The sequence below is a fragment of the Electrophorus electricus genome, chromosome 7 (assembly GCF_041902795.1).
Source record: "Electrophorus electricus isolate QZ-2024a chromosome 7, ASM4190279v1, whole genome shotgun sequence".
Lineage (NCBI taxonomy): Eukaryota > Metazoa > Chordata > Actinopteri > Gymnotiformes > Gymnotidae > Electrophorus > Electrophorus electricus.
Window position 1 is genome coordinate 29718648 of NC_137503.1, and position 21353 is coordinate 29740000.

The 21353-nt window shown below is 44.5% G+C and overlaps 1 protein-coding gene across 4 annotated transcripts in view; it reads right to left on the reverse strand.

The window, feature by feature from the left end:
• Positions 1-1551: 1551 nt before the first annotated feature.
• rtn1b (reticulon 1b) overlaps positions 1552-21353 on the reverse strand; it is a 32177-nt gene continuing 12375 nt past the window's right edge. Inside the window, exons 2-9 of one of the 4 annotated variants that reach the window (XM_081717487.1) lie at positions 20011-20754; positions 18426-19502; positions 3370-3577; positions 3136-3274; positions 2971-3040; positions 2815-2861; positions 2675-2733; positions 1552-2580 (exon numbers count right to left, since the gene is read on the reverse strand). In XM_081717487.1, coding sequence (XP_081573613.1) covers positions 2538-2580; positions 2675-2733; positions 2815-2861; positions 2971-3040; positions 3136-3274; positions 3370-3577; positions 18426-19502; positions 20011-20754 — 2387 coding nt within the window. In that variant the 3' untranslated portion in view covers positions 1552-2537. Of the gene's footprint in view, positions 2581-2674; positions 2734-2814; positions 2862-2970; positions 3041-3135; positions 3275-3369; positions 3578-4868; positions 5197-10240; positions 10440-12853; positions 12981-18425; positions 19503-20010; positions 20755-21353 lie in introns of those variants that run through there. The other 3 variants (XM_035524341.2, XM_035524340.2, XM_081717488.1) reach the window with 3 other exon arrangements.

Sequence of the window (21353 nt, forward strand, 5' to 3'; positions counted from 1 at the left end):
ATCACACACACATGGTTTGTGCTGAAACCAAGTTGTAATGTGTCTTAGGTAGGGAGGCAGGAATGTGATGGGACAGCTCTATTTTCTTGGGTGAATGGCAGGACGTAAAACAAATATGTAGGTGTTTGTCAGTACCAATAGGCTCAGAATACGCTTGCGTTTCTGGAAAGAGCATTCCTGCCATGCAATCTTACATGTACATTAGAACATTAATGGATGGAGTAATGAAATGGAGCTTCTTGCACTGGCTATCATGTGTCACATCATACAAATACAAACTAGAATTATAGCTGTACCAGCAGGAGACTTTAACTTTGTTTTTGTATTTCTTTTGCATGTCTTACTGATCAACTGTGACCAGCTAAAGACAAATGAAACGGTTCTCTACTTGAATGTAATCTTCCATCATTTCAGCTTCCCAGTTTGCTGCCATCGCCAACTTTCTGCCAACCAGTCAGCACCTATTGTTTGTGCTCAACATCCCACTACCCCACCCTCCTGCGTCAACGTGTCATTTTGGTCCTTGCGGTTGCTGTTCTGCATATCTACCAGCAGAGGGAGCAAGAAGCTGAACTGCTCGTATTCTAGCACTAAAATACTCTGGGTCATGAGTCCCATTTCCGGACCTGTATTTTGTAATCACTCGTAAACAAGTGCACAGTGAATGTAAGTGATTCATTGTGTACACCTTAGGCTGAAATAAAGAGAGGGTAGGAACTCCGTAGCAGTCTGACCATTGAGGGCTATGGTTTGCATGGAGAGACTACAAGAAAATTTGATGAACATATGACCATGTTTGCTTATGGAACCTGTCTTCTCAAGTGGAATACTGTATACTTATTTCTAGGGTGATTTTGTAATGTCAGCACTCATGAATATAAACATTACCTCCTGAAGACAATTCAAAGTTATTTTAATTTAAATTACCAATATTATTTTATAAAGGATGTTATTATAAACTTTATTGCATAAGCAAATTAGATCTTCAAAACATCAAGTTTCTCACTATCAGTTTTGTTGTTTCTTGGCTTCAGACTTCAGAGATGACAACCTATGTCCAACATCCTTTCTTTCATTTTTTTTTTTTTTTACTATGAAATGGCAGAGTCACTAGTCCACTTTTAACATCACCTGTATCTTTAAGGATTCTTGTGAAGTCTCTTAGGACTCTGTGTCTTCGGTCGTGACATGGGATATTGTGGAGATCTTGCGGATTCCTGGAGGGCTCAGGTACAAACTACTGTGCTGTCATGGCTGGCAGCTCTTTGAATAACACAGCATCCATATCCGTGCCACCTGTCCCTGGCACAGCAGAGAATGAGTGTGGCACAGTAGACTGTGTTTGTGTGTGTGTATGTAAGAGAGAAAGAGAGAGCTAGAATACTAAGATCTTGTCAGTAATTCCAGTATTTTATGCTTCACAGCCTCTGTTAGTCTCTGGTATTTCAACAACTTTGTATATATATCTTATACATGAGTGAATGCATTTTATGAACCACAGCCTTTCATTTACAGTACCAAACTACTTTCAAATAACGTTTTCAGGCAGCATACATTTAAGAACATTTATTTTCGCATTCAGTAACGAGTACATTTTAAGTGCAAATAGTTAAGAGTCCATGGCTAAGAAGAACTACAGTCAACACAGTACAAAGATGGACAGAATCACCAAAGCTGGCATTCGCTCACTTTAAGCTTTCTCCTCCTCCGTCTCTCTCTTTCATTTACATTTTATTTAAAAGAAGTTGATGAGAGTACCTAAAAACATGAGTCTGTGTAGTTCCTGTAACAAATTATAAAAAAAACCCACTACAAATTAGTTTACCATACCTAATCAGGACATTGCTAAATATTTGCTCTTGTTCCACATAGAGAAGGTAAACCTTGGCAGAGCCGCGCAGCTAGCTGATATTTAATATTTATGTTTATATGTTTCCAGGTATACTGAAAGAAGAGAAGCCCCACTCACTGCCCCAGAGACAAAAGAAGCTGGTTTTTTGCCTTTTTTTCTTGAAGAAGAAGAGACTATCACAGGAGAGCACTAAAGCTGAAGAGATCATTCACACACTACAGAGAAACATCTTCAGCACAGCTGAGAAAGCCAAGAACAAAGGAAACGAGAAGAAAGCACGGAATGCATCAGCACTTAAGACTCTTGACTTCATGCACTTAATAAGCAACACAAAAAAAACACATCTAGGTTTTTGTTTTTTTTTGGTGGTTTTGCTTCATTTTTGTTTCAACTTATTCCTATAATTCATTGATTTTTTTTTCTTCAGTAGAGCTTAGTGCTAGAGTGACAGTGTGTCTTTTTTTCTCTATAGTTACTGGGTGAGGGTGGGACTTCTCCTGAATGGCTTGGCTGCTGCTCTAGACACCACAGTGTGCACAAAGTAGAACTATGCTCCAGTAACGTGTGTGTGTGTGTGTGTGTGTGTGTGTGATGGGAAACCCTCTGACCAACAGGAAACTCTTGTTCTGTAATAAGGGGTGAGGTGGTCAGGGCTTCCCAGCATTCTCCAGTGGCTCTCTGGACTTTACTCAGCCTTTCGCTTGGCCCCAGGAATCTTCTCTTGGATCCTGCCCAATCAAATGCACACACAATAAGATACAAGGAATGTTTCTGAATAACGGCACCAAGTAACAAAACCAAAAAAAAACTGACTGGACTTACTTTCCCACCACTGAGTTTACTTGAGTCCTTACTAGTCCCAAATACTGGTCAATCTGTGCCTAGTGACAGACAAGCACAGAGATTAGACATGGAAACCAGAGATGCACCAAATGCAAGAGTAGTATATGCCTGTTTCTTACCTGGTATTTCTCATAGACCACAGGCATAGAGAACATTGACACCACGGCTACAAAGAGGAGTGAAAACCTTTTGTCAGAATATTCCAGGTATTTGTAGTGCTACTGAAAAAAAAGGTTGAGGTGAATTAAAGTCAGTGTTTGGAGAGGAGGTCTCACCCATGATGAGGAGAGTGAGACCGTTGAAGAGTGCTCCTACATAGGTCAGCAGCCACATGAGCACTGCAAACTGAGCATAAGCAGAAAGTGCACTCAAGACCTTTAGCGACACAGGTCAATGCTGGTGATGCGCATGGAGTTCGACAGATGTGATGTCTGAGTTACCTTTAGTGAGTCCACCAGGTCCTGCACTAGGAAGAGTCTGCGCAGCTCCTTTAGAGTGCTGTTCATGTAGTACTGGGCGTTCTCTGCATACCGCTGCATCTGATCGTGGGACAGTGAGATCTCCACCTCCAGATAAGACCTGCATGCAGACGCCAGCTGTCAACATCCATTGGAAACACATTCGAGCTGGCAGTACAGACCCATATGCACACGTGCTCGCGCGGCAGGGCTTACTTAAAGGGGTGTCCCTCGTCGGTCTTCTGCACGGCCTGCAGTACGGATTTGTAGACTCTGAAGCTGATGGTGGCGGACAGGGCTGCCAGGGCCAGGTAGGCGATGACGCTGACCACACTGAACTGAGTCAGAGAGAAGAGCAGCAACAGAATGCTGCTGAACATCAGACCTGTCTGCTTTAGGTCCCGCCAGTACAACAGCTCCATCGCTACAGAGGGGCACAGACAGAGAGAGAGAGAGAGAGAGAGAGAGAGAGAATGAGTCAGTCAGCACCCTGGGAGGCTCTCTCTATAAGAGGTGAATCATCCTAAATCATCTTTGGGTCTGAACCATCACAAACACAAGAGGAGAATCAGAGTACAGAATTGGGCAGAAAAATAAAAAAAATGTTATGCAAGTGCCCCAAATAATATGAGTCAACTTGGAAGGAAACTCAAGTGGCTTTTTTTGTTCCATTTTCATCCTATTTTTTCCCGGTCTGTTTGTCCATTCCATCCGTACTCTCCCTCTCCTTCAGCCTCCTCTGGAGCCTAATCCTCGCCACAGGGCAGCACGGTGGCCATGACAACAGCCTGGGACCAGGTGATCATAGCAGAAAGCTAGCTGCCATGATTTTAGCATGTATGTAGCCCTACACGCTATGGAATATCATCGACTCACCACAGTGACATCGTGTTTTCCAGAATCAGTAAGGTTTCCAAAATGAATAATTTATGTGTGGCGATTTATATACAATTTTCTATGAAACGATAAGACTGGCAGCAGTATGGAGGAAAGAACCACACTCTGAAACATAAATAGCTTCTCATATGAGCCTTCATTTAGTATGTATTTGCATGTCAATTTGATGTGTCTGACCCCTACCCAATCTGCTCCTGGTTCTTCCTTTGCTACTATTACCTCATTATATTGCATTAGCATTAGGACATAGACCTGCCTATGAAGACGTCAATAATCAAAATATTATCCTAATAAAAAATTAATATGATACCAATCAAACCATTAAAGAAATCATTAAAATTACATGTAATAACCAATAGTGCCTTTATGAATGTCAAATTAATTATCCAGACACAGATCTGTGCCAATCTGTCTCTGTTAGCAAAAGTGGAGCATTATTTCAGGCAATTCTAAACTAACAGCTAATGCAGCTAAATGCTCTAGAAAGCCCCACAATGCCTTCAACCCAGTCTGCACATCCTTGTTGGGCTTCTTTGTGAATATGTAACAGCAGGGCGTGGTCAAGACCCAATTATGGAATAAGTAAAGTGGAATTCTCTTAACACCAATCTGGAGAATTAATGATTTATCAAGAAGAGTTTATTTTAGCCAATAATAAACATGGAAGCTTGCAAGCAAACGTGCAATACATCCAGATAACAAGTGCACATTGTTTATCTATCTACACACTCTTTATACACACACACACACACACACACACACACACACACACACATCACACTTACACACATCCTTACTCCCTGAGACTTGACACTTACCCAACATTCAAACTCTGCCCCATTAAAGTGTGCAAGATGTGTTGCTCTGGAGCTCTCCTATGAATGGCGCTCAGTCTCCACGGAAACCGGGGAGCTGGGTGCAGTGGAGTAGGTGCTGATGCAGTTGCCATAGTGACCATGTTCCATCGCCCCCCCCTTACCTCCCTCCCTCTCTTGTGCTTCCTCTCTCAGTCACACACCGAGAGTCAAGCCTGCCAGACAGCATAATGAGGTGCTGATGAAGGGAGGGAGGAAGGGAGGGACCAGGCAGGAGAGCAAAGCACAGGAAAGCACAGGGACATTGTCTTGAGCGCAGAACGAGCTCACAGACTCATGCTGCACCCAACGCACCTCCCCATCAATCAGACACCGCTAGGCCACTAGATAGACAGTTGCTATAGCCTGCACTGGCAAAGGCTAAACATATTCATTGTTAATAAACGCATCTGCGCACCTGCGCGGCAAAGATATGAAGGCAAAAGAAATGTCACACAGCCTAGTACTAACACGGAAAAGGTACAAAAGGAAAGAGCCAAGGCGGAGCAGACAACGGTAATGGCCTTAGCCTACACAAAATATTGCAAAACATATTACCTGCATAATAGCGTGCATACACGTGGCCATATATTTGTGATGAAAGCGCAGTCTTTGTCAGGTCCCATGTAGTCACCTATGGATGCTCTAGCTTGGGACAAAGTTCCTTTAGAAGTCAACGTACACCGACGTAGTCAAACTGAATCATAAACTGCCTGCACATCCTGATCTATATTTTCTGAGAGCCATGTTCCTCACAGCTGGGTCTTAGCTGGAGGGCTCAACAGCATGCATAGTATATTCCTGATCTACCATGGAAGAGCACAAGGATGCATGATGTTGTTCCTGAACTGTTTGCTGGATTCACAGCAGAGCATGGGCATTTTATTTTGCATTTTAAAAATACTTTAAGAGAGCACAACCACTGTGGCCAAAACCAGTACACATAGTTTTTATATATATATATATATATATATATATATATATATATATATTAGGTTACTCACAACATTTTACAATTTTACAAATTTTACCCACACTCATTTGCCCTGACACACTCCCTCATATTAAAGAAGCCGACTAGCCCAGTTTCCGTACAAACCCTGTCAACAGAGCCCCAGATAACTCAGTCCGTGACTAATGTAATTACCCACAACCAATCTGAATAACAACAGCCATGGCTGAAGACGCGGGGGGACTGTTGAGGACACACTCGGCAAACAGCACTGCTCAGTGCCAGGGATGTCTGCCTCTATAAATACACACCACATGCTGGCATTTCAAACGTACAGATTAATAAAGTAACATAAAGATGCTCCACAAAGCAATTTAAACATATTACCATCACACTCTGGACCATGTAAAACACCACAAGGCATATTTCTCTTGCAATAAGGAATGAATCATCATTCCCTCCTCCATTACCTACCTGCAGAAGCCAGAAAAAAAATGATTTGGTGAATTCATAATGAAATTCAAAAGTGAAAGATCTATAATTCTAGACATATTTTAAACACCAAGTTGTACAAATGTGAGGCATTTCATTTGAATGTGCATGTGTACATTGTTTCTGACTACACACTGATTACGTACAGTAATACCACAAGATAAGATTAACTTATTTCTGGAGGGAAATTCACTTATTCATAGCAGCAGCATGCGAGGTGTAACAAAAAGGGGGAAAGAAACTTACAGTAGAAATAAATATGCAAGAAAACAAAGAATATAAAGAATATATAAACCACATCAAACTATAAACTCTATACACGACCATAAATACATAATAGATAATAAGACCGGTTATTAAAACCACCCGGTATTGGACATCGTGTTGGCTGTATGAGAACTGAGTATTGCACGTGTATTGAACCTGCACTGGAAAATGACTAAGCAGGAACGGCACATGAGGAGGCACAGGTGCCCAGTGCCCTGGTGACAATAGACTACTGCAGATCACTACTTTATCAGATTTGTCTGTGTGCACACAAACCAGGAGGAACTTGTGGCATCATAAAGCTGTACAGTCTGGGGAGGATTACCATCAGGTGATAGAACATCTCATGAAGTGTATCTTATCGATAGAAATGCAACACTGTATACTAGAGACCCAAAGGTATCTCTTGCTTTGAACTTCTGCATTATGTTTAGCTTGTCCTGTGATCAAATACCCCTTGGAACGAGGTTGGTTTCCTCACCTGTAATTAAAGGCCCAGTTTAATCACTACTTGAGCCACAGGAGGGGTTTGAGCTAGGTGCCCTCTTTGGGACTGCAGACAGACTACACTAAGGATACAATAGCACGTAAAAAGCAACTTGGTCCAATAAGAGAAAACAGTCCAGGCATCCAATGTTGTAGCCAGACTGAGAACCTGCTGCAGATTTAATCAGCACAGCACACACTGAGCTATGTGAAGTACTACTAATAAAATCAATAAAATAGAACTTTATTAATAAACTTCTTTCACGATATCCAAGGTCTCTAATATATGAAATATGTCATATATCATATAAAATATAAATATTGTGAGGTACTGCATGGGGGCTAATACTCTTCTGTGTCTGTCAAGAGGTTCCAAAGAATTATGTCATAAGCTTAAATGTAATCTTACAGAAAAACCTAATGTTAAGGAGTCTTAAAGTCTAAGACCTTTACTGATGGTCCTTTCTGTCATCTAGTCAGAAGAAATAGTTTTGATTATTTAAGTTATTTGTGGCCAAACATTCAAAACGTCTACATTTTGTTTTCTCTAAAAGAGAAGCCTTCTCAAAAATAGCACATCACAGCTTGGTTTCTGTACCACCTAGCTTGTCAATGACACTGAGCATAAAATCGCTTTGGCGTTGTAATAAATGTTGCCCTTATCAAGGTCCCAGTGTTTAAAAAGCTATTGTGGCGCAGAAGCTGTGCTGATAAACACGATTGCTGGCGCGGGCCTCGGCAGAATAAAAGCACCAGTCCCAGGGATCCTCTGTTTGAATTCTAGGTTAGCGGTTCCCAGTAGAGAGCTACATTTAACTGAATGAGGCGGATTCATCAAAGTCAGAGTGTGCGGCAGCATGGCCACATGGAAGGCCTTGCCGTTCTCTCGTTCGGCCTACGCCAGCGGCATCTCTTGGGGTGTTTGATGCGATCTCCTCTGATCTACTTCAGTTCTCGTCTAGCCTGCATCCTCTCAAGCGGATAGGAAGGGAGCTCACAGCACTGAGGGTCCAGACAAATGTTGCCTTGCGTGTTCGCATACACTGAGGAAGTTGCATTTGCCTTAAAGGCAACTAATGCAGCAATGTTTTGTTGGACACATAAAACATGCAGGTGATCACCTGCCATTTTAAATCTAATTATTGGTGGTAAGGATGTCACTTACATGTTGAGGTAGTTTAGTCTTCTTCCTTTCGTATCTCCTCTATGAGGTACCAAAAAAAGCCCCATTTGGTGATAGAGCCAAGATGGCGGCCCTTTTTTTATGGGAGGTAAGAAAATGAAGACAAAGAGAAGACAAACAGACAGCACTACCTGTCTGCTGAGGGGTGTCTCCCCGAAGCTCCAGATCAATACAGTGACAATGACATTAGTGCTCCATTAACGTAGACAGGATTAGCCCTTTACAAAATACTTGCTGCTTTCTGTAAGGTATATTATATAATAGCTGTTAACACAGAACAACATTTTGATTTTATTGGCTGGTTAACCAGTAGTGCAAACCATTAATAGACCTGTATGTGCTTATGTAGTACCTGGACCTTTATTTGGTAATGTAGTATCTTACTGCAAGAGCTACTCTGTTCACTCAAGCCAATGAGGAAGCATTTGCTGCAAAAACCTGCGTCCACGCTGAGGCTGTCTACATAAAGGAGAGAAATTAAAATCTGCTGAAAGCACAGGACATGCTCCTGTTAAATTGCGTCCGAGGTGAGGCACTTGTCAGATTCATGAGTGCTGCACTGCTGTGGCAATACACTGCTGTCTTGTGCGGGGATATAGAAACTGCTGGCAAAAACCAGAGTGCTCTTCCTTCCCATCGACTGATCAAAACATACATCCCACCCAGCAAACAAGGTCCCCACAATAATCCTGGACTTTGAAAATAAGCCAAAATGCACATAAAACATCAGCAATGACATATATTCATCTTGGTAATTTATGAATATGGCATTAGTCACACAGCCTAGTGGACACATGGAACTGCAGAGAGCCAGGGCAGCAAGCCCTGTCAGTAGCTCAGAGCCTCTGCCCTCCAAAGACGCTAGACTGACAGAAATGAGGAATTGGAAGGCAACCGAGGAGCAAAAATTAGCCCCAATAATGACAACAGGCACGAGCCCTCCTCCACAGAACATTCTAGGACATATCCACAAATGGCTGCCTGTGGGATAATGGAGGGCAACAGTTTGAAGGGATGTCTGTTTTTCCCCATAGGCCGGTAAATAAATGATGGTTAACAATAACTCTCTACACACTCACACACATCGAACAGACAAGCATGCAAACACATACACATCCGGTACAGACCACCAGTTGTCTTCGATACAACAAAAGGGTGGCGAAAGCAGCCATGGCAGGCTGCTCAGGGGAGTGTTAAAGCTACGTGAAGGCAGATGATGGCAGCCTGCTCTAGGTAGCCACACCCCAAGCTCTTCTCTCACCCAAGACCGCTCACTCGCCACGGTGTTCAGCCTGATCTAGGTAGCCACACCCCAAGCTCCTCTCTTACACAAGACTGTTCACTCTTCATGGTGTTCAATGTGACAGGCTGCCAGACACAAAGCAGGGAGGGCTACAATTAGACAGACGGCAGCCTACACTAATGAACAAGTCTCCATGGCACACACTCACACACATATCTGACAGAATGGCCATGCAGTTGAAAATGAATTTGATAGATTTGAGAGATGGAAATGTAAGAGAAAGATGCACAAAAGGAATGTTGATGCAGACACACGGGAATGAGAGGACGGGGTGGGTGGGGGTTGGGGGGGGGAGGGCGCGCCCTATTATCTCAGCCCCAACCCCCCGGCTAGGCCGCCCAAATGAATGTCATGGCACCTGCCTTGACGCAGGCACTTGGCTAAAATGCAGAGATGCGTCTGTTCTGTGTGCTGTATCGCCCAATCCAGTCTGTGTGTAACCCACAGCATCTCTGTCCTTCAAACACTACAGCCACTTTTTGTCAAAACAGCCAATAATAACCTGCATATATCCTCATCCTTTCTCTCTCTCTCACATGCCACCCTAACCAGTGCCAACCCAATCTGTACCAGACCACACTACCCCCCCCGCCCCATCCATGCCTGCAGCACCCCCACCCCCCAGCCCATCCTCACACACGCATGCATGGTACCTTGGCACTTCCAGCTGCTCCATAATCCCTCCATCTTGGTTGAGTCGGCGGCTGCTGTGGTGCTGGTCTGCATGCTGGGCTGGGTGAAGTGAGGGGAGTGATGCTCCGCTACCGCTAACACGCTAACACTCTAACACTCTAACAGTCTACTGCTGCTTCAGCTGCTGCTCCACTGCGCAGCTCTCTCTCTCTCTCTCTCTCTCTCCCTTTATCTCTCTCTCCCACCACTCGGTCTATGAATGACCCAAGAGGGAGGAGATAAGGGGAAGGTGGGGGGGGGGGGGGGTTGCCTGTCTGTGAGGGTGGCAGTGCTGCCGACTGGTGGAGAGGAACAAACACGGAAGGGGAGGAGAACAGAGGAACGGGGCGGAGCCTGAGAGTGCTGACGCGTTTGAATCTACTGGGACCGGGACGCCATCCCTGCAGCCCGAAATCCAGCAAACCGTTCTCTTGACAGTTAGGACTGGATCCTTTTTATTTTTTCAGAAAAGGACTTATTACACAAATGGTTAGATGTGGACAAGGCAGAAAGCAGTTAGCTGGTCCTTGCAGCGCTTAAACTGAGATGGCTGTGTGGAAAATAGAAGAATATATATATATATATATATAAACATGGCTTTATTTTAATCTCTGGTTTTAATCTCTTTCTTTCTTTCATCTGAACCATGAAAATGGTGTATGGATCAGTACGTGTGTGCATGGCACTGCATGGGTATGGTGACATCATATGGGGCATGGGGAATGATTCAGCACTCTTGATTAAGGGCGGCCAAGATGCTCCTGTTCGCCTCTAAGCAGTCTGGCAGCAGGGTCTTACCTCTATGAACACAACTAACAAAAGGCCACAACAGAAAAGACATGCATTTCACTAAACTGCATTATTGCGACAGATAAGGTCCATCAAACTGCGCTAGGCTCATTGCAACCCGGTTTCAGCGCCACGCGGTGCAAACGAGGACGAACAGGGGAAACGCAATCAGGAGCAGGGTGACTAAACATCAGAGTTGACGCCACGCACGACTGTGACAGAAGCTGCTGTAAACACGAGAGAAGCGCTGAGAAGCGTAGCTGCTGCTGAGCTAGGACACAGCTACAGCCGAGGCTCTTGCCGCAGTCAGAGCGGTCCAAGTAGGTCCACACGTTTTGCGCATTGATCGTTAATCTCTGCTGCAGAATATCTTAAAAGAGCATACATTTCAGACCACTACTTTTGATGATATATCAATATAACCGTGGAAAATGAATGCACTTGCTGCTAGGCCTGTGTTAATGTGAGCTACTGCAAAGCCAAATTCCTTGGAGATTTGACTTGGTCAATAGTACAGTCCGGATTAGGATAAGAATGAAAGGGCTTTGCTTCGGCAATATGTAGCCTACTCTCACCTCACATGGTGATGCTGCAGACTGCAATAAAAGACTTCAGTGAGCAGATTCCTTCTGCTATGGTGCCATCTGTTCTCTGGACATCAAGGGCTATTACACGAACCTGACCACTTTTATAGTAGGTTTGGCACTAAATCTTTGGTTAATAGCTGCACAACTCAAAATGTTTACAGACCTGAAATTAATTTAAAAATCAAAACAGGTATGATACTAGAGCCAATACAACACAGAGCCATGCATATTCTGAAAAGAGGCAAAAGTGCAGTGTGCCAGGAACTTAGTCATGGCAGTGAAGGCCTGTCCAAATACTTTTCAAAAGTGCGACAGGAATATCAGCAGGCTTGGAAGCTCATTCCTCCAGTTCCCATCAGGATAAATAGCTGTAGCAGAGCTTTCAAACATGCTTACAAACATTCTCACTTCCAGAGACCACAAGTCTTTCAGGAATTCTCACAGTAAGAGAACATCAACACATCCAAACAGGACTACAGAATGTATTTTCATGCTTCCACTACTACATACACACAACCTACCCAGCAGTTATTTTCATCTGGATATCACATCATTTGAGGCCTTGGTAATGAACTCTAAAACTTGACCTTCTGTGAAAAATTATCCAAAAAAATGTTCCTCCAGGACCATCTAATCAGGAGCCACGTGTGGCTTCTGATTAGCTGGTCCTGGAGGAACATTTTTTGTTTATCTGAAGATTACTGTTCTTTTTTGTTAATAAATGATTACACATCTGTGCCCCATGGGGGCAGTGCTCTTTGACTACATAGGCTATAGCCATCAAAGTATAAAATCTAGGTAAACAAAACAATCTGCTGTCTTTGACTTCATAACCTCAAGAAAAAATATATGTGATCTAAACAAACCAACACTTTGGCTCCTGTTTTTCACAAAGCTAAATGACAGAAAAATAAAAACATTAAAGAAAACAAAGACAAATTGTGCAGATAGAGAAAGAATGAAGGCTCTAGAAACTGCAGCTTCCTGTTGGAGACCCTAAGCACTTCTCCACTGTAAGAGGAGCAAGAGCAGGATCAAAACAATGAGACGGTTTCCTCACAGGATTCTTCTGCCTTTAATGATTTAGGTTTCCTTGACGACGGCATGGAGCTCTGTGGCCCTTGCCCTTGAGATACACGGCAACCTTTTTGCAAATAAAAAAACTCCCCTTTCACCTCCAATGCCATCCTGCTGTACAGTCAGCGCCAACATACTCACCTCTCTTAAGCTGTGATGCATTCACATACACTGACACACATTGCAAAATATCATAAGGAACACACTGGTCCACTTCAGGTAGTAAGAGACACAAACAAATCGTTATTCCGATCAAAGCCACTAAGTCTGAGCACCAGAGGAAGAAAGGGAGGGAAGCATCGTGTGATGGGCTGATGCTCAAAGATGCAGGTGAAAGAAACGCCTTAGCTCCTGCTCTGGTGGAGTGCTGAGCCCTCTGCTGGCAGGAACCGGGGATGCACGCCTCCTTGGCTCAGACAGCACCGTCAACCGGCCCTCCTCAGGCTTTTAGACACTTCTGGGCACACTGAGTGCAGGCACAGGCTGACTTCAGAGTGCAAACTTGGTGTACTTGGCTATAAAGTTTGTTTAAAGAAATAGTTTGTCAAACAAATAAAAATGTACACAATTTTCCCCTTACGCCAAATGAATAGATACCATTACGTGAAACCCAAACGAAACCATTCTGAAACCGATTTGGTGTCGAATATTATGCGGCACAGCTTACAGTTATTTATAAAAAAGTAAAATAAGTATGCCACAAGAGCTAAAAATCTAATACATAGTTGCAGCCATCTTGAAACCTACATTGTCCATTTTATTGTCAAATATCTATAACAGTACAGTATCAGTAGGGTCATCAAAATTGTCATTTACAATGTCAAAAATCAAAATTTAGGTTTGATGCAAGTGTATGGGGTAGAAGCTTCCTTGTTGGCTTAATTTACAGCATTTAGCTGAACCTTTTATCCAAAGCGACTTACAATTATGAGTGAGTATAACTTGAACAACTGAGTGTTAAGGGCCTTGCTTAGGGGCCCAACACTGTCAACTTGGCAGTGGTGGGGCTTCCTAATACAATTCAAGTACCTTAACCACTGCCCTCATTAACCTCACAACTCCAAATCTAGTACAACACTAAAACAGTCAGACACCAAATATGTCTCGGCTGACTGACTTTTAAAGCTCAGGTAAGGAAGTGCTGAAGCACAATGTATAGTTGGCAGGGACATTGTTATTATTTCTAAACATTTGCTATTAATAAATAACTGCAGTAATAAAAAGTAGACAGCAAGTTACAGTGAATCCTATTTTAGGCTTTTATACAGAATATGGCATAAAGTGTTCACTAATGGCAGTAATGCGTGTACATTATATAAGTTGTCACCTGATCCATGGCACAATTCCCATAGAGGTCGATCCACGAGGATTTCAATATTTAGGTATTCAGATTTAAGCTAAAATAAGTATAATGTCCGTGCAGGAGTACCATCTGTTATTGAAGAAAATTAAAGATGATTTCGGTAGGTGAAAATGGCTACACTGCACCTCGCATGGCATTTTCTTCCCCGTGTCACATTTTTGTTTTCTATGACACCCCCTCTCTCTGCTAACGGGAGGAAAGCCCCATGGCCTAAGGCCAATGTGTTTACTCGCTGAGATATCTGGGGTGATAATGGCCTCAGACAATTCGCTGACTTAAGACCATCCGATTCCATTCCAGGCCTCTCCTGTTTTTTAGATCTCAGCAGAAAGGACAGCTTATGGGGTTTTATGGGATGTCCATGTGGAAATTTATCCTTTAATAAAGTTTTTCAAAGTGTGTCCACATCCCAGGGCACGGTGTGTGTTATTGTCAGTGGAACACTGAAAATCTGGAGTCTAGATTTAGTTGGGCTGTGCTTTGATCAGGAGCAACATGTTTTCCATTTTTGAAAAATATCGCCCAGCAAATTATTTAGAATAAGCTTGTACACAGACACCATATTATGCCTCTACGAGCATTCTGGATGAAGATGTCAAATGATAAGCTGTGTTATAAATGTTCTCCAAGTGCTTTTGGAACCGTGTTCATGTCCTCATGCCCCACCGTTGGCATGCATCTTGGAAACAGCATCTCACTTACTGTCTTGTCTATTAGAAGTAAATCTTCTTTTCTGTCCCGCATTATGGTTGTTAGGTGATAACTCATTACTGGATTCGAGACCTAATCAGATGAAGGTGGTTCTGGCTTTTGCGATGGCAGTGGAGAGAGCTGTGTTGGAATTTCGGGATGAGCATGCTATTCCTTTGATATCCAGTTTTCTGGGCTGTCTCCTGGATGTGCTGTTGCTTGAGCAGACTACTGCCAGAGTGCACCAAGCGAGAGTGGCCACAGTGGATATGTGGTCCAGGGCAGTTGAGGCAGTTTGTTTTCATTTGATTTAACTGTTTTTTTTCGGTGTGTTTTGTTTTGTGTGGTTTTGGTTGTTTGATATTCCCCACAAAATAAGGGGGCGTGCTATGTGCACATGAACTGGCCCAGTAAGTGGTGCTCAATATATGATGCAAATGGTCTCTGTCGGGCATTAATGATAGTGTTTTTGCAACCTCTGCAGGTGCTCAAAACAACAGCTATGACTGGAATGACATCAGCTGTAAAAAATAACTATCCATTTTTCTGTGCTAAGCACAAAGACTGACTGACCAGTCTCCTCAATGCCGTTACTCCAAATTCCAAATTCATTCTTGTCTTTCCCCCCAGTTCATCTGCTGAAAATGTCAACATAGAGCTGAAATAAAAAATGCCTATGTGACAGTATGTTCATAAACATGGGAGCAGCAACCATTAACTTCAACAACAACAACAACAATATTATTATTATTATTATTATTATTATTATTATTATTATTATGTGAATGTGGCTAATATAGAGGTACATCTGGAAATGTTAGCCTGCTGAACATAAGTAATATTAAGGAAGAAACCAGTCATGAATCTGTGCTATTTTTTCAGCATTTTTATTTTCCCCATGAATGTGTGATTTTTTAGTGGCTGCTGGAATTAGAGCCTTTCAATTAAATAATGCACACAAGCACTCTCTCTCTCTCTCTCTCTCTCTCTCTCTCTCTCTCTCTCTTTCTCTCTCATTGTCTTCTGCAGTGACCAACCTGAAAGCTGACATTTTAACTGCATTAATGGCAAGTGCCATCATTTAGAGCTCTCCCAGCAGTTTTCCGCCTCAAGCACAGACAGAGGCACCACACCACTCCCAGCCAGAAATGGCAGCCTGTGTGCAATTTAAGTTATTCCAAACCTAAAGTGCTGTAATCTACTTCCTGGTTCCTGCCCGTTTTTGACTGCATGATTTCTACTCGTTAGCTGCAGTGTGGCCATATAAACACATGAGGGCAGCGCTCATCAGTGAGGCGGGGAAAATGTAGGAATGATTGTATTTCCTGAAAAGTTCACGTGGAAAGCTCCAAGCAAGAAGCCACAAACAGGCATGTACTGACATATACACTCAAAAATCTAAAGATACCAGAAATATGAATATTTATATACCTACCCACTAACAATTATAAATGAATAACCTCTGTAAAGAACAGATAGTACATATGGTATACATTGGTGTACATGGAACAGATCTTCATCCACCCTCAGATCTGATTCCATCAGTGAGACATGAACTCCAGTATGTGGGCCAGTAAGGCGGACACGTGATGGATGGTTTCCTCTCTGCACCACGGCGGTTCGTCCAGAGCATGCCCAGCACGGCTCACACCCCACTAGCACATACTGCTTGAGGACACACCAAGGTGACTCTAGTATTCAGAATCTGAGAGCTAGATTCCATTTCTACTGGGTCTTTTTTTTTTGTCTTAGAACATTCAACGTGTAATATTCAGGTTAATTTAGAGCAGCGTTTCTTAGCTCCAGTAACTTAACTGACTTAATTGTCCTCACTATTGCACTGTATGTGTGTGGTGTCTGTGTGTGTGTCTCTCTCTCTGTGTGTCTGTGTGTTAAAATGTAAAAGAGTACATTGCCCATCCGTCATGCAATTAAATATGCTCGCCCTGCAGTTTACCTCATATGTAATTAGTGGTTTACAAAAGGCATTCTCCAAAACAGCCACCACTGTCTGTAATAATCTGGCACATATTCTTTTCAGTTCCAGCCTCGCAGAGCTCCAAGCATGTATCAAGATTCACTACAATTACAGTAAAGAAGTGCAGGGGAGTCAAATCTGATGTGCTGTTACTCTCCCCGCAGAAAGATTAAGGTGGCTCTACTCTGGCAAAATACTCAACTCTGCTTGGGAAGATATTTACTCTTTTGTAAGGTACAGTTGCAAAATAATGCTTTGGAATTACCTGGACTACTGCATGCACCTAAAATGTTCTTTTAGTATCATTTAAGTTGTAATGAAAAACACCCACAGCATTTTACATTGCCATATCTTATTAAACAAATGATTTAAGCTATTAAGGTCATTGACAAAAAAAGTATGTGAACAATTTAGTAACTAGTGTTAACTCCTTTATTGGCTATAACGTCAAGTAAATATTTCTTGTAGGTGGTGATCAGTCTTGCAAAGCAGTGGGATGTATTTTGGCATATCTGTACAAAACTTGGGATGTCTTCCTTTAACAGCCTGCTTTACATCACACCACTGAATTTCAATAGGAGTTTGATTTGAGCATTCCAAAACAGAGAGTTTCCTTTCTTTTAGTCATTAAATTGTTGATTTGCCCATATGTTCTGGATTACATTTCATGCTGGATGACCCAAGATCTTTAAAGTTTCAGATCACAGAAGGATTTCTGACACTCAGCTGCAGAATTTCCTCATATAGGTTTTAAACTCTTTGGTCTCAGTGACTGGCAGCCACCCAGGCCCTGAGGCCACAGAGCAGCTCCATATTTCATTCCTTCTATCAGGATTCTCATCTTGGATGAGGTTTTGATGTGTGAGGGTATTCAGGGTTTACATTCAGCATTTTCAAACATAATACTGTATAATGCGTGTTTTTGTCCAGAAAATCTTGCATCTGTAGTGATGTGAAACATCTAGATTGGCAATCTAGATGGGAGCTGTGGTTTCCTCCCTGCTAAGAGCCCATTCTTGCACTGTTCTAAGGCAGACCGATTTTATTGATATAGTTGATGGGACACTGCAGCTCCTTACCTGACACCTGAGAGCTCTTTGCCACTTGACTGAGGATTTTATGGCATGTACATGCACTGACATTCTCATGACACCTGCTTCTAGGCACAGTAACAACATTTGCAAATCGGCCTGACTAGACTGATTGAGATGTGGCTAGGATTTCTGGCAGGGGATGGATGGACAATGCCCACTGACATTTGTTGCATCAAGATATCTTCAGTAAAGATAAGGTCATGTAAAATGTGGGTTTGGTAAATTAGATGTTTTATGATGACAGACACAGATGAGATTACATTTTAGGATCACATTTTAGGAGCCATTAAAGTATCTAAGTAATTCAAATTCAGAGGACTGTTCTTGCAACTGGGCTGTATTATTTTTTTCTGCAAGTAATTTGCATTTGGGCTGTCGGTGAAAACAGTTTCTTGTGTCTGAACACAAAATGGAGCCAGGTGATTTGACAGCCTGGAATCTCAGTTAAAGGACTGAAAAACACAATCGTCATATCTGTAACCTCAGAAAATGTGCATGTCTGAAAGATTTTCAGCATCTGTGTGGATGCGGCATAAACACATGCAAGCGCGTATGCTTAAAATATAAACAACATGCATAACGCCTTACCCTTCTCTCTAGTCAGGCCTGGGAAGATGGCAGGCAGTGCAGTGTGTCTTTCGGAGCCGTGGCGACTCTGGCTGGAACGTCTCCTCTCCGTGTGTGTCTCTCCAGCAGGCCGCTCCACCTTCAGCTCCGGCAGGCCTGTGCTGGGTGCTGCCGGACTGCTGCCAGGCTTGGCCTTCTCCTCTGCACTCAGGCTCTTTTCTTTGGGAGCGCTCCCGGTGGCTGCGGCAGAAGGTGGAGGCACCGGGCTCGTGGGGGTAGAGGTGGCAACCGAGGGGAACGGAGGCTCGGCCGGGCGTGAGTCGGCCCTGCGCCCTTTGCCAGTGGCGGTTTCCTGGGGGAATCTCTTTGGGCTCTCCTCACCACAGGACTCCAGGGCCAGCTCGCTGTCCAGCTCAGCCTCCCGCTCCTCCCGTAGGATGCTGTAATGCATGGGAGTACCTGGGACAGGGGCAGGGGCAGGGGCAGGGGCAGGGGCAGGGGCAGGAGCAGGGGCAGGGGCAGGAGCAGGGGCAGGGGCAGGGGCAGGAGCAGTGACAGGAGCAGGGGCAGTGACAGGAGCAGGGGCAGTGACAGGAGCAGGGGCAGGGGCAGGGGCAGGGGCAGGGGCAGGAGCAGGGGCAGGGGCAGGAGCAGGGGCAGGGGCAGGGGTAGGAGCAGGGGCAGGAGCAGTGACAGGAGCAGGGGCAGTGACAGGAGCAGGGGCAGGAGCAGGGGCAGGGGCAGGAGCAGTGACAGGAGCAGGGGCAGGAGCAGGGGCAGGAGCAGGGGCAGGAGGAGGAGTAGGGTTAGGGGCAGAGGGTGGGGTAGGGTCAGGGGCTGATGGACTGGTGCTAGGGCTCTTGCTGAAGCTCATGTAGCCAGAGCTAGGAGCCTGTGGGCTCGACTCCTCAGACACCAGCTCGATCTCGGAGTCGCCTGAGTCTCCACTGCTGGTGTCAACGACCTCAGCGTACAGTGGAAGAGAGGGGAGACTCATAACCTCCGCTGAGGGATTCTGCTGCTTGGGTGGAGCCCTAGTGGAGCTCATGGTTTTCACTTCACCAGCCTGGATAATGGGATCCGATGGAGACTCCGACTCTTCCGTAGTGAGAAGGAGAGAATGGAGAGAGGTCAGTTTTTCTGCAGGTACATCTGACTTGGTGTGGCCATCTGCTGTGCTGGGATGTCCCACTGAGTGAGCATGTGTGGAACCAGTCACTCGGAGAGCTGGCCTCTGCCCAAGCCCACATAAAACACACTACACCATACCAGAACAAACTAAACCAGCCAAACCCCAGTAACTGCTCTGATCCCATCTCACAACAGCTCACAGGACCACAGACTAGAAAAACAAAACAAAATAGTAAACTGTATTTGCCAAGGCTCTCAAAACTAAGCAGATGTGTTACACAAATGCCTTAGAGGTACAGAGTTTACATACAGCAAAAAAGCAATCCACTAGATTACTGGACACGCAACAGTTGACTGGGCATCCATAAGCAAAAGCAATATGTAGGGATAAACCCACCAAAAAGCCTGTGAAACACTGTGAAAACTTGTGTTGTGGGAGAAGGAGCACTATGTATGTATGAGTGTTAGCCCTCACCTGTGAGTGGTGGCGTGGAGGACCCGGGGCTCTCATCCTCTGGCTCGGACAGCGTGACAGTGGGCACACCCTGCAGACCCAGGCTCAGGATGCTGTCTTTCTCTGACACCGTGACCGGAGGCGTGGGGCTGGCGTTGGGCGAGACCGACGTGGGCGGCATCTCTGTCAGGGTGATCTTGATAGGGCTGGCACTGCCCTCAGTCCCGGGCGAGTGGTATGGCTGGTAGTCGGACAGCTCGTCGTCCGAGGGCTCCTCCACGTAGGGGAATGTCTGCGAGTCCAGCACTGCTGCCGGGCCCAGCGTCTCCACCTCCACTGGCGAGGGGCTCTTTTCCAGGTAACACCTTCCCCCCAGGCCAAATGGCGGGGCGCGCTCCAAGGTGGCAGCTCCGCCCCAGTCCTCTGGGGAGCGCTGTGGGCTGTTCTGGCCCTCCCTGCCGCTGATGTCCATGTAGCTATAGGTAGAGGGCTTGTCAGGGTCGTGCAGCTTGTGGGAGCCGTAGCCAAGGTCAGCACATGGAGTCATCTCGATGCCCGAGTCTGAACTGAACATGGCTGACTGCGACTCAAGGCTTGACATGAGGTCATTAATGCTGCATGGCTGCTTCTGTTGCCCTCCACCTAGGTCACCCGAAAAGTAGGAGGTGTCCAGTTTGGAGGAGTAGTTCTGATTGGACAGGAGAGATGTGTAAGGGTCACCCATGTCACCAGTGGATTTTTTCTGAAGGTCTGTGTCTGATTTATCTGTGGAAAGACAGAGACAGAGTAAAATGAAACGGAGACAGAGACATGGTGAAAATGAACTTGCAGATCATGCAATTTACTCAGCACTGAAAACTAGCACTGTGCTGTGCCTACAGTAAATCATCAAAACACGCAGCGTTAGTGGCATACGCACTGCACATAACCACACAATGAGCCCTGTTATTACAGAATACATGATAGGCCATGACAGAGAAAACAGAGTGAAGTGTGTTTACATCAGTTTGTACACATGAGCTCGTTACACTGCCTACTTCAGCCCCTCCCACTTGTGCTCATTCATCATCACTGTTTTCTTGATCACCAGCCACTCCCCCTCACCACTGCGCCCCATGCCCCGGACCTAATTAAACTCTCCATCCCCAATTACCTCTCATAAAGTCTCCTGAGCACCTCCTGCATACTGAGCATTTTCTCCCGTGCGCTGGTTGGGTTTTCTGTGCCTGATCTCCATTTTCTGTTTTTGACTAGCCTTTTTGGATTTGCCCTTGCTCTTTGCCGATCACCGCATACTCTGCCTGTCCCATTTACTACTAAAGACTGTTACTACTGTTTTGCAATAGGGCCCTGTCTACCTGTCA